Source organism: Ursus arctos, unplaced genomic scaffold (genome assembly GCF_023065955.2).
Source record: "Ursus arctos isolate Adak ecotype North America unplaced genomic scaffold, UrsArc2.0 scaffold_22, whole genome shotgun sequence".
Taxonomy (NCBI): domain Eukaryota; kingdom Metazoa; phylum Chordata; class Mammalia; order Carnivora; family Ursidae; genus Ursus; species Ursus arctos.
Genome location: NW_026622897.1, coordinates 24,325,970 through 24,341,999, shown reverse-complemented (window position 1 = coordinate 24,341,999; position 16,030 = coordinate 24,325,970). Strand labels below are relative to the sequence as shown.

Here is a 16,030-nt window from a genome sequence, read left to right as displayed (position 1 = left end):
AGTTAGACACCTAACCGACGGCCTTCCTGGGCAGCAATAAGAAAGAGGCCAAAACCCACGGAGGCTCTGGGGATGCCCTGATGGTTACCAGGGCTCTCACCCCCATCGTCCGCGTGCCTCACAGCTCCGGGAGGGAGGAAAAGGCCACCACAAACATATTCATGATTTCTGTGCATCTTTGTGCCATGTTAGGCATTTTAAATACAGATTATCTTTAATTCCTACAACTAGGTTTCATTTCCAGATGAGGAAATGCTTAGTAAAGGATAGGTAACCCAGAGAGCTAAAAAGTGGCAGGGTGGAATTCCTGATCCCAAGGGGTGGACACCCTGCTGCCTCTCAAGGGGGTCAGCTATCACCCCTTCTCCCCCAGTGTACAGACAAGCACACTGGAGTGCAGAGAGGAACTGCCTTAAAGAACACTCTGTAAAACTCTACCTATGACAAAACCGGTTTCTGGGGCCCAAGCGGTGAGAGGGCTTGCCCAACACTATATATGCATTTCCACCCCTCCAACACTGGTCTAGGAGTGCTGACTCCTCCCACCTCTGACCTTGCCCCTCAACCAGGAGGCCCCCACACCTGTAAGGAGCTGGGAAGCTGCTCCCATCCTGCCCACTTAGAATGGCTCTGCTCTCCTCACCACCTACCAAACTCACCTGCCCTTGAAAACACAGCCCAAGGCTCTGCCCCTCCAGGCAACTTGCATAGGCCACCTTCACCACAGTACTTTCTCTTGGAACCTCACCTCCCTTATGATCTGTACCACCCCTTGGCATCAGTCATACCCCATTGCCATGCTAAGACCAGGCAGTCCTAGGGGGTCAGGGTACCCCCGTTTCTTCTTCATACTGCTTCTCTCCCCAACCCCCTCCATGACCTCGGCCAGAGGTAGCTCTTGACTGGGTGGTTGATTGATTGAGGGACCTCTCTTTCCACTCTTGGGGAGCCTACCCATGGCAAGCTGGGAATCTCCCAGGTGCCAGGGCCCAGGAGAGTTTCCAGACTCATATCCCCAAGGTACCTTCATCTACCTGGAAGGGGAGAGAATAGTCAGTCCACACCCCAGGGTTCTGTTGACAGCCTCCCAAGCTCTCTGGTGTCAGCCTTGGCCTGGCCACCTGCTTTGGGCAGCCCCACCTAAGTGTGGACTCTCCCAGCCTCTTCCTCTCCTCGTCTTCAATTAAACGTTCCCCCCCAGGACTCAATCACTTTTCTAATTGAACCTGAGAATTCCCCCTCTGCTTCCAGATCAGGTGGGAGAGAACTCCACCAGCAGCCCCTGCCCTACCCCTGGCTCTTCATCCTCCTCGTCTGCCTGGGCCGCGTCCTTATTCTCCTGAGATCGTCTTCCAGCCGCGGCCGCTCTCACCCCTCCTGCCCCCAGTCCCCGAATTCGGGAAGCAGATGGCGTCTGCCAGCAGCAGCACAACCAGAGATTACACCCGAAATGAAACAAGAGAGCTGAGAGGTGAGGGCAGTGCCATGTAACTCTTTTCATTCTTTTCCTGGACTTTTCGCTGAACCCACATTCTTATTTCACAGGCTGGTGCTTTTTTCATTTACTGCATTTTTTATTGAGAGAACTAGGTTCACGTGCCTCGATAAGAAATAACACAAGGAGAGATCCCTTGTACACTCTGCCCAGTTTCCCCCAACGGTAACTTTTGTAAAACTGTATCATAATACCACAACACCGATATAATCCAGTGATGGAGGTTTCTCATTCTACTCGTATTCCTTGATGTGTGCGGGTATTAAGTTCCACGTAATTGATCATAGGCGTAGGTCCTGCGGCCGCCACCCTTCTGTAGCAACGCCCCCTCCTCCCTGCCCCCTCCCCGCGGCTCCATCCTCCCATTCGAAAATCGTCCATTCAAAAATGTTCTATAAATGAATCATCCAGCATATAATCTTTTAAGATTGCTGGCTTCTTTCACTCCGCAGAATTCCCTGGAGAATCATTTGAGTCATCGTAGGCGCCAGGAGCTCATGCCTTTTACTGCTGAGTAGTATTCCACGCAGGCACCGCGGTCTAACAGCTTTTCCGTGCACCCTTTTTAACAGCTGCCTCGGCGGACCCAGGGATCTGCAGAAGTTAGTGAGAAAGCCCCAAGCCCACCCGCTTCCTGGAACCAACTAGATTCCCAAAGCCTCGCTCAGGCACGTTTATAGAGTAATAAACCGAAGGGTCATTGTGAGTGAGAGACCTGGATAAGCAAACAAGAAAGCGCGGCCCTGAAGGGAAGGCGCCTGGAGGCCCAAGTCCACACTCGGGAGCCAGAATCCCTGTGGTGCAAGCAGAAGGACAGGAAAGAGGTGAAGACTGCAAAGGGTGTGCTTGGAATCACATTCCTAGAGCTGGGATGGACTGTAGACACGGTCATATCTCCTCCGGTCCTCCCCCTGGCCATCCTTTGGAAAGGAGTGGGGGGGGGGGATAGTATTTTCCTTTCTTGCCAGTCTTAGGAAGCTCTCTGGTCACACCAATGTGATCCGCATCACAATAACCGCTGTATATTAGTCGTCGTGCAATAGGACCAGCCAGAGAGCTCCCGCCCCGGACAGCGCCTGAAAGACTCCAAGTCGGCAGTCAAGCTCTGAGTCCGCCGCTGATCTGGCTAAACACGTTCCACTCAATGATTCAAACGATGTGTTTTCTAAACCTCTGGCCGTCTCCAACCTCACAGGTAACAATATTCCCAGGAAGACACGATGCCCAGAATTCAACAGCATAATTCAAACATGGGACCAGTGCGGTCTCCACAGGGGCTGTTTGTCAATTACCTCCCCTATCTCCATGGCTCTATTTCCATTAATCATCCAGTAACACATTCCATTAGCACATCCAAATAATAAAAATAAATAATAATAAACGATGATAAATCCACTTGCTGAAAGCTTATGCAGCAACAGAAAATCGATTTTCAAAGGGTAGGTAATACCATGAAAAACTCTAAGATACAATGTTAAATGGAAAAAAAAAAAAGGCCAAGATATATAGGCACTTGCCATCCCTCTAAACTCAACTCTGGTGTCTCCTCTGAGAGGTGCCCAAGGAGGGCCCCTCCTCCTCTGTTTTAGTCAGATAACTTCCCAAGGGTTTGCTAGTACCCCAAGTACCCCCCAGTCCCAGCCTCTCACTGTCTCAAGGTCAACCACCTGCTCTTTAAGGAAAGGAGAAATGGGCTGTCTTGTTCCACAATCCCAGATGGGTTAACACAGTTAAATGTTTGACCCAGGGGCGCCTGAGTGGCTCAGTGGGTTAAGCATCTGCCTTTTGGCTCAGGTCATGATCCCGGGGTCCTGGGATTCAGCCCTGCGTAGGGCTCCCTGCTCAGCAGGGAGTATGCTTCTCCCTCTCCCTCTGCAGCTCCGCAGCCACCCCTCCCCCCACCTCATCCTCTTTCTCTCAAATAAATAAATACATAAAATCTTTTTAAATAAATAAATAAGAATGTTTGACGCATTAATTGATTACAACCATGGCTTTAGCTACAGAATAGGAATTACATTATGATTCTGTTTTGGGCAGAATACATGTCACATATATATCAACATGCACTTAGGTACTAGTCCGTGCATAAAAGACTGGGAGAGGGGCGTCTGGTTGGCTCAGTGAGTTAAGCGTCTGCCTTAGGACCAGCTCATGATCAAGCCCAGAATCAGGCCCCCTGTCTGCTTGTCCCTCTCCTTCTGCCCCTCCCCTGCTCATGCTCTCGCTCTGCCTCTCTCTCTCTCAAATAAATAAATAAATAAATAAATAAATAAATAAATAAATACAATCTTTGTGGGGGGGAAGACTGTGGGAAAATATAAACCAAACTATTTAGAGGGGTTATAAAACCCAGGGGAAAGAATTTCAGAAGAATTTCACTTTCTACTTTGCATATTTCTATATTGCTTGATACAAACAAACAAACAAAAACCTTCCTAACTTTTGTATTCAGAAAAAAAACAACTTTTTTCTTTTAGAAAAATGCATAGGCAATACCAAATTATTAAAATGCCTTTCTAGGGCACTTTCCCTCATTTTCTCAATTCTTTTTATTTATCTGAGTTATCCAAATTTCCTTTAAATATGTATATATTCGTCTTTTTAATAATAATTTTAAAGGGTATAACCAAATTAAAAAAAATGGGGAAGGAGGAATTTCCTTTACATTTTAGGGAGCCACAGAACGCGCCTGGCTTTTACGGAGCTTGCCACTGACTCAAAATATTGGCTCTACCGTGGTGCCCTGCTCGCTTCTCCTCACTCTCCTCCTCACATCCCAGCCGTGGGAGGGAGGTGGTTTTAGTTTCCAGTATTAGGGTGGTGCACGAAAGCACAGCATTTACTCCAAACGCAGGTGGACACAATTCCTGACACCCCACCATGCAGTCTGTCCAGGTCCTTCTGACTCAGAATTAAGTCATCCGAGGTATTGGCCGTTCCCTCCCAGGAGGCTGTCATCTACCAAGCTGATAAGCAAATGCTCCAAGACTCCATCAGAATTGTTAGTAAACAAGAAACGGCCCAGAACCCAGGAAGGGGGGAGGAGCAGCCCCCAGGCCATGGCATAGAGTGCCGTGGTCTGTGAATGGACCCTCTTAGGCACAGTCAGACCCAGATCCACCAGACTTCACTGTCTTTCATACCCGGGGCCTCCAGCAGGCCAAGCAGATAGAAGACCGGTACGGCAATTCCGCAGGACACAAACTGTCTCCACCATAAGGAACTTGATAAACATATGCATGTGGAAGGCAGGTGAGGGGGCATGAAAAATGTAAACAACCCGATTTGCTGGCTTGGGTAGGTGAATCTTTACCTTTTTCATTTCGAAACTGCCTTTATGATCGTAATCATGTGTATTAATAAATAAAGCTACATTTTGTTCAAAGCCTTGTTGAAATCACATCTCCAGCCAGTCTCCTGGTCTACCAGATGAGTAACCTCATCAAAAGGGGAAACCAGACGAGTTTGGTGTGAGAGGTTTTTGTGGACTTGTGTTGGCGCCTGGTGTTCACCACTCTCTGTTTAATGACGTGTTCCAGTATTTTGCTGGGGATACGCATCAATCACCATCATCTTTGGAATACAACTGTATAATGGCTTTGCGGTTAAGATCTAGGCTTTGAAGTCAACACAGATTTGGTTTGAACCCTGGTATACCTCTAATTGCCTTTGGGCCATTATGCAAATCTTTTGAGCCTCAGTATTCTCATCTGTAAACTGGGCTTTTTTCCCCTTAGAGTTGCTGCAAGAAGAGAGAGAGATAATGAACTGAAATACACATATTGAATGATGGGTAGAAATGGTTGTAATCATATTCTGCTCTACTTTTCACTAACGTCACCATCTTAGAGAAACAAAGGATCCGAGATTTTAACCAGTCTGCCAACTGTCCCAAGGAAACTAAAGATTCTGTTGCTAAGCCTGGACAGAATAAGCAAATTCTGAAAATATGAGATTCCAAGACAGAACTTTTAGTAGAGACCTGCTTCTGGAAAAGTTCTTAACAAAGAAAAAGGGGCAATTACTGTCTGAGAACTCTGAACAAACCCCAAGTACTTTCTCACCACCGCCAGCCTGAGTGAGAATTCCCAGAGAAGCCCAGAAGTTCCCATTCCCATGTACGAAATTATGGTAAGCCCCCAGCGTCTCAGAAACATCCTAAGAAGAGAAATCCAGTTTCTACCCAAACAAACTAAGTCTTACCCTTAGTAACGCATCCAGTCCTGAGCGCACCGTCTGACACTAGCAGGCCAAGTAGAGCACAGCAGAGCCAGACTACCTGGCTTCAAATTCCAATCCCACTGCTGTTTCACTCTGTGACCTTAGGCAAGTGACTTAGCCTCTCTGTGCTCCACTTTCCTCACCTATGAAGGGGTAATAAGAATACTAAGAGACATAATACATGGCATATGCTCACCAAATGCTAGCAATGACGTAAACACTCCAGCAGCATAAGTACAATGTCAGAAGCAACATCTTCAGGCCCCGGGCTGAGGGGCTGGGTCACACTCTCTTCTTCAAAGAACAGACTTTCTCTCTTAGGAGAGACAAGCCAACAGTCTGGACAGCACCAGAGGCCAGAGAAGGAACTGACGCCAGGGGAACTCCAGCACCACAGCGGCCACCGGCCACGGCCATGGCCACAGCCACGGCCACAGTACTGGCAGCCACGCCCCCTGGGGCCGCAGCATGAGAAGCCCAGGTGGGGGAGGCTGTGATGATGCGAGGCCGCCACCAACAAACAAGCCGGCTCTGGGCAGACCCCCCCCCCACACACACACATCCACCGTGGATGGTCCCACGGGTTTAAACACCCCAGGCTTCTGATCTGGGCAGCTACAAAGCTAGCGTTGTCTTCTCTGCCTCAGTTTCCCCATCTCCTACATGAAGCCATGAAGGTCCAGGTCTTCCCAGGACTGAGGTGCAAGGAGGTCCCCTGCCGTAGGCAGGCTCCCCGTTCATTCACAGCAGCCGGGAGGCGGGTCCCCACCTAAAGAACCATCCCAATTTCCCACTGCCCACCCTCCCTGCTCTCCCCTCACCCCCTGCACACACCGTCCCGGCACAGGGGCCTCTGAGAGAGCTCGGCACGCGCTCAAGAGAACCCAGAAAGAAGGAAGTTGTTTCAAAGTTTTGTGTTGTATGGGAGGGGGGAGGAAGAAGGGAAGGAGGAAGCAGTTACAGTGGTCGTGGGCTCACATTTCCTTCCCGTAGAAGGATCTTTCCCATAGACGCTCCAATAAAGGTGCTCTCATTTCCCAAAACTCCTCAGAGAGAGGCCTGTGTTCGGCAGGGCAGCCGGCACTTCTGGGAGGCCAGTGCCCCATCGCCAGCCCGGGTTCTTGGCCTCTGCACATGCCTACTGATACACATCACCTTCCTGTTGGCCTGGACACCAGTCTCCAGGCCTTTTCCAGCCCAGAAATCCAACCGGTGTGACGCGTACACCGCGCTGTAACTTACAAAGGGCTGGGATGTAAAGTATCCCTTTCCGTCCTTGCAACAAATCTATCACATACATGTCATCCCCATTTTATAGTCACAGAAACTGAGGCTTAGAGACATTAGGTAACATCTCTGAGATCACCTGCCAGGAAAGTGGAGACACCGGGTCTTGGCTCCCTGTCGGCCACTCAGGCCACCGCATCCTAGATGACCACATGCCCCCATTCCCCTACCCTGACCTTTCGAGCCCGAGGTGGATGCCTCCTAAGCGGGTCCTGGGCTTCTCTGGAATCTAGTACTTCCCATACACACAGAATTTAATTCCCTGTCTTCCAAGTGTTCCCTGCAGGCAGGGGCTCTCTGACCGGGTCTTTCTCAGGGTTACTGTCCAGTGCCTGGCACGTGCTCAGTAGTGGGTAGCTAATAAATATTTGTTCCATGGATGAGTGAATGTGTGACCAGTTCACAAAGAGATGACTCCCCGCAGAGCCAGAGCTGTACAGCCCAGCCCCCACACCTGATTTCCCAATCCTGGTCTCTATATGCCTAGGGGATTCTGAGTCCTACTTAGCACACTCCTGACTTGAGAAGGCACCAATGGTTGTCAAAGCACGTTTATAGCTCCAGCAAATATTCAACGAGGGCCCAGACACTCCGTGAGGCAGGCTTCTCAGTTCTCATTGCTGGCCATAGTAATTGGCATTTGTACACCTGCTATCATGGAGGGAGTGTTCACACAATCCCCAGACACAATGTGTACGTCAGGGTCCTGGGGACAGTAGGGAACACTCAGATGGTCACTTCCTGCTCGATGGGAACAGCTTGGGGCGGGGCAAGGCCCACAGTCATCGGCCTTGGGAAGGATGCAGCCACATACAAGAACCTCCAGACAACCTTGCGCCACCCGTGCAGGAATGGAAGTAGCCAGAACATGGAACTCAAAAGCAAGAGTCCTCCTGTGGGGCTCAGTATGACCCAGCCAGGCTCTGCGGACACACAGGGCAAAACCAGGGGCAGGAGGTGCACCTCCTGGTCAGGGAACAGGTCAAGGCCGAGGCTGCAGACCCTGACTGCAAACACTGCAAGGTGACCCGGGGAATGAGATTTCTGCTAAGGCCTGGGATGGGAAGGAACAGCTGAAGACTTCCTGGAGAAATGGAAACGCGCTTTGGCCATAGTCGGCTACTTTCCTCAGGACACACTGCAGCACGTCTAATTTTTGCACATGTCTCTAAGCACGGCTCTCAAGACTGTGATTTCCTTAAGGGAAGCCATCACATCTTATTCGTCTTTGAGAACCTCCCTCCAAGAGTCCGTGGCCTGGGATTAGGTACAGAGTTGGTTCAATGGAGCTTGGCAGGAAAAATGACAGAGTGATCCATGTGAAGGAAAATTGCAGAATCAGAGGGGGAGGGGAGAACCCGATGGAAGACAGAACGTGTGAGCTTCGCAGAAGATAAGAAAACCAGCAGGGACCACGGGGAAAAATAAGCAAGGGCTTGCAGGTGACAAGAGAAAGATGGCTGTTGTGGTGGCTCGGAGAGGAGTGCGGAGATGAGCCCCAGGCCTGGCCCCCGGTCAAGAGGGAGTGTGGCTGGAGGGGCAGCACAGACAAGACTATGAATCCCAGAAAGGGAAGTTGAGGGGGGAAAAAAACAGCCCTGAAATAACAAATACCAAACAGCAGGCCCTCTGCTAAGCAGGCAGGAGGCTAGAGCCCCAGCAGGCAATTATCAGGGATTCATAAACATGGCAGTTACAAGAAGGGAAAATAAAAGGCACACATCGGGGTGAACCGGCCTCAAGCAGGGAGGCTCGGCAGGAACCCATTCCCAAGCCTCCAGGCTGGCTGCCCTGTTCGTGCTTTCTTCCACACAGGAAGTGAAATGTGGCGAAAACAAGAGCAGCCTTGGTGGCTATTTGGGGTCTGGCTAACCACAGTAGCCCCAGGATCTGGTCTTCTGCAAACTCCCTAAGTCACCAGGCCACTTGGAGAAAAGGAATTGATTTCAGAGAGCTACAAAATTTGGCCTAACGTGGAGCAATGGCCACGATGTGGGGCAGGTGTTCCTGGACCAGGACATGAGAGAAAGTGAGAGCCGGTGGTGCAGAGCCCCCCATCACTTGCAGAGGGGAACGCTCCCTCCTCAGCCCTGCCTCTCAGCGCCCACTCAGAGTCAGCTGTGAGCTGGAGTTCGCTGGCATTTTGGGAAACCCAGGGTCCCAGCTGGACAGAGGTAGAGGCCTGGTTGCTAGTCCCACCTGGGTGCCACCCGTGGGTGTGTCCTTCAATAAAAGAACAACCCATTCCCAACTCTTTGCATTAAGGTTTAACGTCCTTGAGATCTTTCAAGACGTCTCTCATTGTTTTGTCTGTCAAACAAGAGCTGCCAGCTTTGGGATCTTCCAAAAGGCTCAAGACACATGTTCTCACATCCCTTCCCAGAGACTCACCTTCCCAAAGGGCTCCATCCCCTCTTCGAGAAGCCCAGGCAAGCCCAACCCTGGAGTCCTTAGCACCACCTTAGCTCTGGTCTCCCAGTTGCCCTCTACAAAGGTCGCCTAATGCCTTCTGACCGGGAAGGAAAAAAGCAAACTCCCGCAGAGGCCAAGGATGGCTCTGGCTTCAAAGCCCCCTGGGAACCTCCCTTCCTCGGCCCAAACCACCCCACTCCGTGCCTCCACCCCTGGTTCTTTCCAGACGTGCACTAACAGCGCGGAGTTAATGGAGGAGCCGAGATGGAGCCCTTTTTTCGGGTCGGGGAAAGGACTGAGCGGCCGGGAAGGCCGGGGGAGAGATTCGGCGTCTCCAAGGACCTTAGGGTTGCCGCCTCCACCGTGGCCGGCTGGCGCGCGGCAGGGCTGGTACCAGAGGTCCGCCAGGCACCGGCCGAACAGGAAATTCCACCTGTCGGGCCGGCCAGCGCCCGGGCCACAAATGGGCAATGGAGCGGTTCCCTTTGCCAAGACAAAGCGCGGCGCGGCAGCGCCCGGGGCCCTCGGCGCCCGCTCGCATCGCCCCGCTCCCGGCCACTCCGGGCGACTTCCCGGGCCCCGACGACGCACGCCAAGCGCGCGCCCCTCTCCCACCTCAGGCCGCGAGCTGTACTTGAGTCCCGCGCGGAGGTCCCTGGAGCCCCCTCCGTCCTTGCGGGCCCGATTGCTATTCATGGTCCCGGTGGCCGGTCGCGAGTCTCAGAGGCGTGGTCCCCGCGGCCGGCTGGCTCCCATCGCCGTCGGGGCGCGGGGGACGCGGAGAGCGCGGGGCGCTCGGGGGCGCACGGGGGCGCGAGGCGCGCAGGCGGCGCGGGGCCGCTGGGGCGCAGGGGGCGCGGGGCGTGCCGAGTTCCGGTCGCAGCCCGGCGTGCCGGCCGCCGGCGGTCGCTCTCGCCCTCACTCTTCCTGTCCCGGGCAGGTAGTTTCAGGGTGTGGCCTCCCCGGGGCCCGCCCCGCCGCCCGGCCGCCTCGCCCGCTCTCCCTTCCCAGGTCAGCCGCCCCCTCGCCCGCTCCCGCCCCGCTCAGAGCCCCGCGCGGCCTCCTCCCCTCGGGAAAAGAGAAACAGCAGGCCACGGCCCGGAAGGTGAGGGACAAGTAAGACTCGGCGACCTGCTTGGTGGTGGCCATTAGCATTAACTGTGCCCCGCCCGTAATGTGCCCAAGGTGAGTACCTAACAGCAACAGAAGTGAATCCACCGCTCTCTTCTTCTCCCACAAGTGACCCTTGGCGCTGAGAGACAACCCTTCCATCCGCCTCCTTGATGCCAGCCATGGTTTCAATCCCACCCGCTAGCATCTGCAGGCTCTCCATCTTGTTACACGACTAGGTCTCAATTATAACCCCTCCAAACCCAAACAAAAACCAGAACTGTGCTCCTTGACCCAGCCTCCCCCTCCAGCCACTGCCCTCCTTCCTCGTGTTGCTGCCTCTTCCCCTCTGCTAGGACCTTACTGGGGTCTGTGTCCAGCTCTCCCTGGGTGGGTGATCAGAGACTCAGTTTCTCCACCATTTATATATAAATGCAATCTTACCTGTTCCCAGGATCCTCACCTATTTGCCATGTTCCCATACTGATTGATCCCATCCCAAATGCTCGCCTTCCCAGGATTCTGGTCCTACTTTCTGGCCCCTAAAGGTCAAGTTTCCCAAACTTGTCTCTTCCGCCTCCTCCCTTCTTTCGGTACACTTTCTTGACAACTCATCTCATCTAATGGCTTCAAATGGGTAAATCTGCCTTCCTAATATTGACATCATGCTCGGGAACTTCTCTATTGGTGTTCTACTGGTATTACATAGTCAACAAATATTACTGAGCACATATTATATGCTAAGCACTGTTGTAGGTGCTGGGAAACAAGAGTAAACAAAATAAAAATCCCTGCTTTGCAATCAACAAGCCCCCAACTTCCTTCCCAGACTTGGCCATCTTCCACTCTTTCCTCTGGCTGTAATAGTAGTCTCCCAGACTCAAAACCTTGGAATTATCGTTGACTCTCCACCGTCTTATACCTTGTATCTAATTAGTCCCAATCTGGCCAAGTCTTTCTAAGAGCTGACACGTATAGCCTTTCTTTCCTCCCTCTTTCAAAGACCCCTTGAATACAAGCCCTCATCACCCTTTTCCTGGATTTGTGTAAGAAGCAAATGGATCTCCCATCTCCAGTTTGCTCCCCTCTGATCCCTCCTCGACACAGCAGTCAAGTTACTCTGCCTAAACCATAGCTTCTGTAAAACGTTCCCTGTCTTCTGGATCAAATCCAGCCTCCTTAGCATGGCCCTTACAGTGTGACCCGTCTTCCCTTGCAAACTTGCTTCCCAACATTCCTGTTTGGACCCAGTGTCTGCAAACAGACTTCCCAACATGTGCCCTCTGCTGAATGCTCCTCGTGCACAGAAAAGCCCTTCTCCTTCACACCCGTCTCTGCACAGAATCGTGCACAGTAGTCATGTGTGTGTGTTGTCATCGTTCACTGGGTGTTTTTAGTTTTCTGCCTTCTGGGCACGGGCTAGGATTGCACTCCCTCCCCTTTTGAAGTTAGGTGTGGTCATATGGCCAGTTGCGGACAAGGCATTGTTCAATGAGGAGGTAAACACCACTTCCAGGTAGGAGTATAAGGAAGTACTACACAACCCCATGCCCTCTTCCCCAGTGAGTACGTGTTGAGGTAAGACCTCCCCTCACCCTGTGATCCGAAGCGGCTGCCTTGAGCAGAGACGCTTGCTGAGGCGTACTGGCTGCAGAGAGTGAATGTGAAGCAAGCTTTGGGGATGGTAAGCCCCTGAGAGTTGAGGGCTGTTCTCATAGCCCACCCTGATCTGTTACCTCCTCCATGAGATTTGCCTTCCTTCTAAACCTGGACTAGGTCTGCTTGTACCTTTATCATGGAATTTATCACCTTTTCTTGGCGTTTCGGTCAGCGTCTTACTCCCCTTTGGGTCTCAGAGCATAGCATATCAGCACAATAGCTCTTGTCAACTTAATAAACGGAAATAAGTCTGCCACTGTCCGTAGAAAGCTTTCCAAAGCTAACTAGAAGATATCAAAATAATTTCCTGCGTATCAGGACATAGTCACTGATGGTACATTGTAGGCACTATGGTTACTAATGACTCAATAACCTTCAGCTAGTGTGGGTGATTGAAAGTAAGGCGGATCCGAGGTAGGGGAAGTGAGACGGCGTGCATGGTGTTAAAATCTGCCGTTGTCCTGCAGAAGGAGTGTTTCATGTCGCCTCCTAGGTTCCTAGGGCATCATCTCTTAGCCCATGGTGCTAAGAAGTGCCTTGCCCCCGCGAGGCCCACACAGAAGGTGCTGCTGAAGGTAATACCCGTGCAGTGCACTGAGTCTGCTTCCAGTTAAGAGGAAGCGATGCAGACCGAGACCCTCTCTACGATCACTGTGTCGTGTCCATTTACGTTAAACCGATTTGGTTTAATCCTCATAAAATTATATTATGTGACGTAAGTGCTTTTACTCCTAAATTATAAGCAAAGAAGGCCAAGAGCAGGCAGCCTAAAGGCTCTAACCAGGTTCTCACACTCTGAAGGGGTAAATCCAGACTCAAACCCAGATTTCAGTCGGAGGACAGGGTCATGCCCACTCACACAGCCTCCATTATCCCCCAGCTAACCCCAGACGCTCCCACTCCAAAGCTGCCCGCCGTGTCATGGGTAAGTCTTTCTCATCCTGACCCCAGGACTCTGTCTACTGGGGAAGTCGGGTCTGTGTCCCTGGGACCCCCTCCGAAGGCCTCTCCAGTTAAGCCCACCATCCTCGGGGCCAGAGCCACTTAGAGCTTGTACAAGTGTGGACCTGACCATACACCAAAAAACAGGCTTCAGCTGGTGATAACGTGGGAGAGAGTGGGGCCACATCAGGTAGACCCAGCCCCAGCTCAAAATACGGTCCACGATGGCGAGAACAGGGGGCAAACCCCGCTGAAGGAGACCGTGCCAGGCCTGCGGGCCAGTCCCGCCCCTGCCAGGAGAAGTCTGCAGACAGGGAGTGTGGGCTGTGAGGGAGGTGTAGCACGAACAGGGTAGAGCAGGGCAGGCCAGGTGCGGAGCCACCATCTGTGAATGTATCCGAATCTTCTGGAACAACGGGGTTGACAGACACACCTGGTGCCACTTCCACTCTTGTGCTGCTGCAGCTGTAGGCCTTCCCTGTGGCAGGTAGAAACGCGCTTTCTGAACACGAGTTGTTTAGTACCCAACAGGTGATTCTGCCTTCCCCCTGCACGACCACTTGACCCCACCCCCTTTTTCTCCTTCTCCTGCAGAAACCCGAATTCAGCTAAAAGATCACTCTGCAGAACCTTCTCCATGCACATCCCTTCTTCTCCCTCGGTTCCCCCAGAAATTGCTGCTGTCCTCAATCCGAGCTCGCATTACGGGGCGCTGGATTGCCCTGGTCCATGGAAGAGCTCCTCAAACGTCGTCGCAAGAAGGAATGAGGGAGGACAGTCGTGAAGCTGAGGGGAGTAGCAGCATATCAAGCCCTTGCTCCAGCTCTGCTCTTGGGTTTCTTCCTGTACAGCTTAAGAATAAGGGCGTTTGCCTCCTACATCATAATTTTATGAGAACTAGACCTAATGGGTTTAATGTAATGCCATAGGGTTACACTTGTCCCTCTGTCCCAGACAGCACGTGCTCAGGAAGTTGACCTGATACAGTGATTGTAGAGAAGGGTCTCGGCCTGCATCGCTCCCTCTTAATCTGGAGCGGCATTAAATGCTCTGCATGCCTGTCACATTCACATGATAGCGCTCAGTGCTTCCTGTGTGCGGGGCGTTTATTAGCTCTAGGAGATCAGCGGTGATGTTCTAGGAACCCAGGAAACACTACGAGACACTCCTTTCCCAGCAGAGCGGCAGATTTTATTTTATATATGTGTTTATCTTTTTAGGTAATCTCTAGGCCCGGCGTGGGACTTGAACTCACGACCCTGAGATAAAGCGTCACATGCTCTACTGACTGAGCCACCCAGGCGTCCTTTTCTCAAGTACGATTTTTTCTTTTTTGGAGGGAAGATGACTTCGTACATGGTGGTGTGTTTCCATCTGGCCGTCTCTTGTATTTCCAGCTTCACACGTAGACTCTAAATTCAGGAAATGTGGACGGTAACGTTTCAATTTTTCATTCCTTATTTATTCACGGATTGAAATACTCTGTAGGGTGAAGTTTCCCACCTACACAGTGACCCAGGGGTAATGTTTGTATTGGAAAGCAAGGATAAAGGCCTGAGTCTTTCCTTTTATTTAGCGGTTTTCAAAATAGTTAATTCCCTAACATCTTCCAAAAGGACCAATTGGTGTTTGTTGCCTTGTTTTTGTGTTATTATGAATTCTTGGATTTTTAAACACTTGTATAATGTTTTGGTTCATTGTCATTTTTATGCTTAGTGATGTTCAAATTGTCCTCTCTTTGAGGAACGGGAGCCTCTTCTTCTTCTTCTTCTTCCTTTTTTAAAGTAGGCTCCACACCCAGCACGAGCCCAACGTGGGACCCAAACTCGTGACCCTGAGATCAGGACTTAGCTGAGACCAAGAGTCAGACACAACTGACTGAGCCGCCCGGGCGACCCGAATGGGAGCCTCTTCTAATTGGCTGTGACTTTTGACTCAACTTTACTCATCTTTGATCATTTATTTGCTTTCTGATAAGAGTTCCAGGTTCTTCTCATATACTCATTCCCTGCACAGACATGCAAGTGGCCATTTCTTCAAGACGTCCTGGTGTCTTTCTTAGTGAGAAATGGTATTTCAAGACAATCACCTGGGCACAAGGGATATTTATTACTACTGAGTTGGTCACTGTTTCTAGGGCTTTGGGTGATGGACAAAGCTAGGAGTTTTTTAAAGAGAGAAAATACCCAACAAATTCATTTTGGTATTTCCAGTTCCAGTTTAGGACCACCGGGTATCGACAGAACTTAGTCTATCTTGTGTCTGTATTTTTTCCCCCACACCGAGAGTCCTTGTTCCCATGTCAGGTTTTTCTCTTTTTTCCCCTATCTTCTTTGTTAAATGAGGTCACAAGTACAATTTCCTCATTAGAGTTCAGTGACTTTGTTTTTAATGGAGTTTTTGTCAACTTGCCAATTTACAAACAGAATACTCGAGCTAATTTGAGGGGAAAAAAAAGAGGAAATTATTAAAAGATTCCCAGGAAGTTCACAGAATCTCTGGAAGGGCCAGAGAGGCAAAAGGGAGGGCGACAGCCAGGAACCAGTCCAGTCCATGGCGCAGGGCTGCTCAGGAAGCCCCGCCCCACCCCCATCCTGCCCACCACTCCCGTCCAGGGAGAGAGCACTCCAGCTCGTCCCAGGGAGACTCATCCTGCAGGCCCGTAACGCTACCCGCTGCTGCCCCAGAGCTGCCTGCCTCTACTGTTACTCGAGCCAGAGAGTGACCCGTGTCCTTTCTTTGTTGCCTCTTGAATAAGTCTCCTGTGAAGTGCGTCTCATTGGCAACCTACAAAGCAGCTGAGAAGTCAAGTTCTGTTTCTGCCTTGGGGAGGCAGGACTCTTAATGTGGAAACCCTTCAAATATAGGAGGGCTGCCCGAAGATACCCTGGTGTCTATAAA

At 51.2% G+C, this 16,030-nt stretch overlaps 1 protein-coding gene across 1 annotated transcript in view; it reads right to left on the bottom strand.

Annotated features, from left to right (window-relative positions):
• ST14 (ST14 transmembrane serine protease matriptase) overlaps positions 1–10,203 on the bottom strand; it is a 37,562-nt gene extending 27,359 nt beyond the window's left edge. Inside the window, exon 1 of the mRNA XM_026505391.4 lies at positions 10,034–10,203. Coding sequence (XP_026361176.2) covers positions 10,034–10,114 — 81 coding nt within the window. The 5' untranslated portion in view covers positions 10,115–10,203. The remainder of the gene's footprint in view (positions 1–10,033) is intronic.
• Between the last annotated feature and the right edge of the window lie 5,827 nt (positions 10,204–16,030).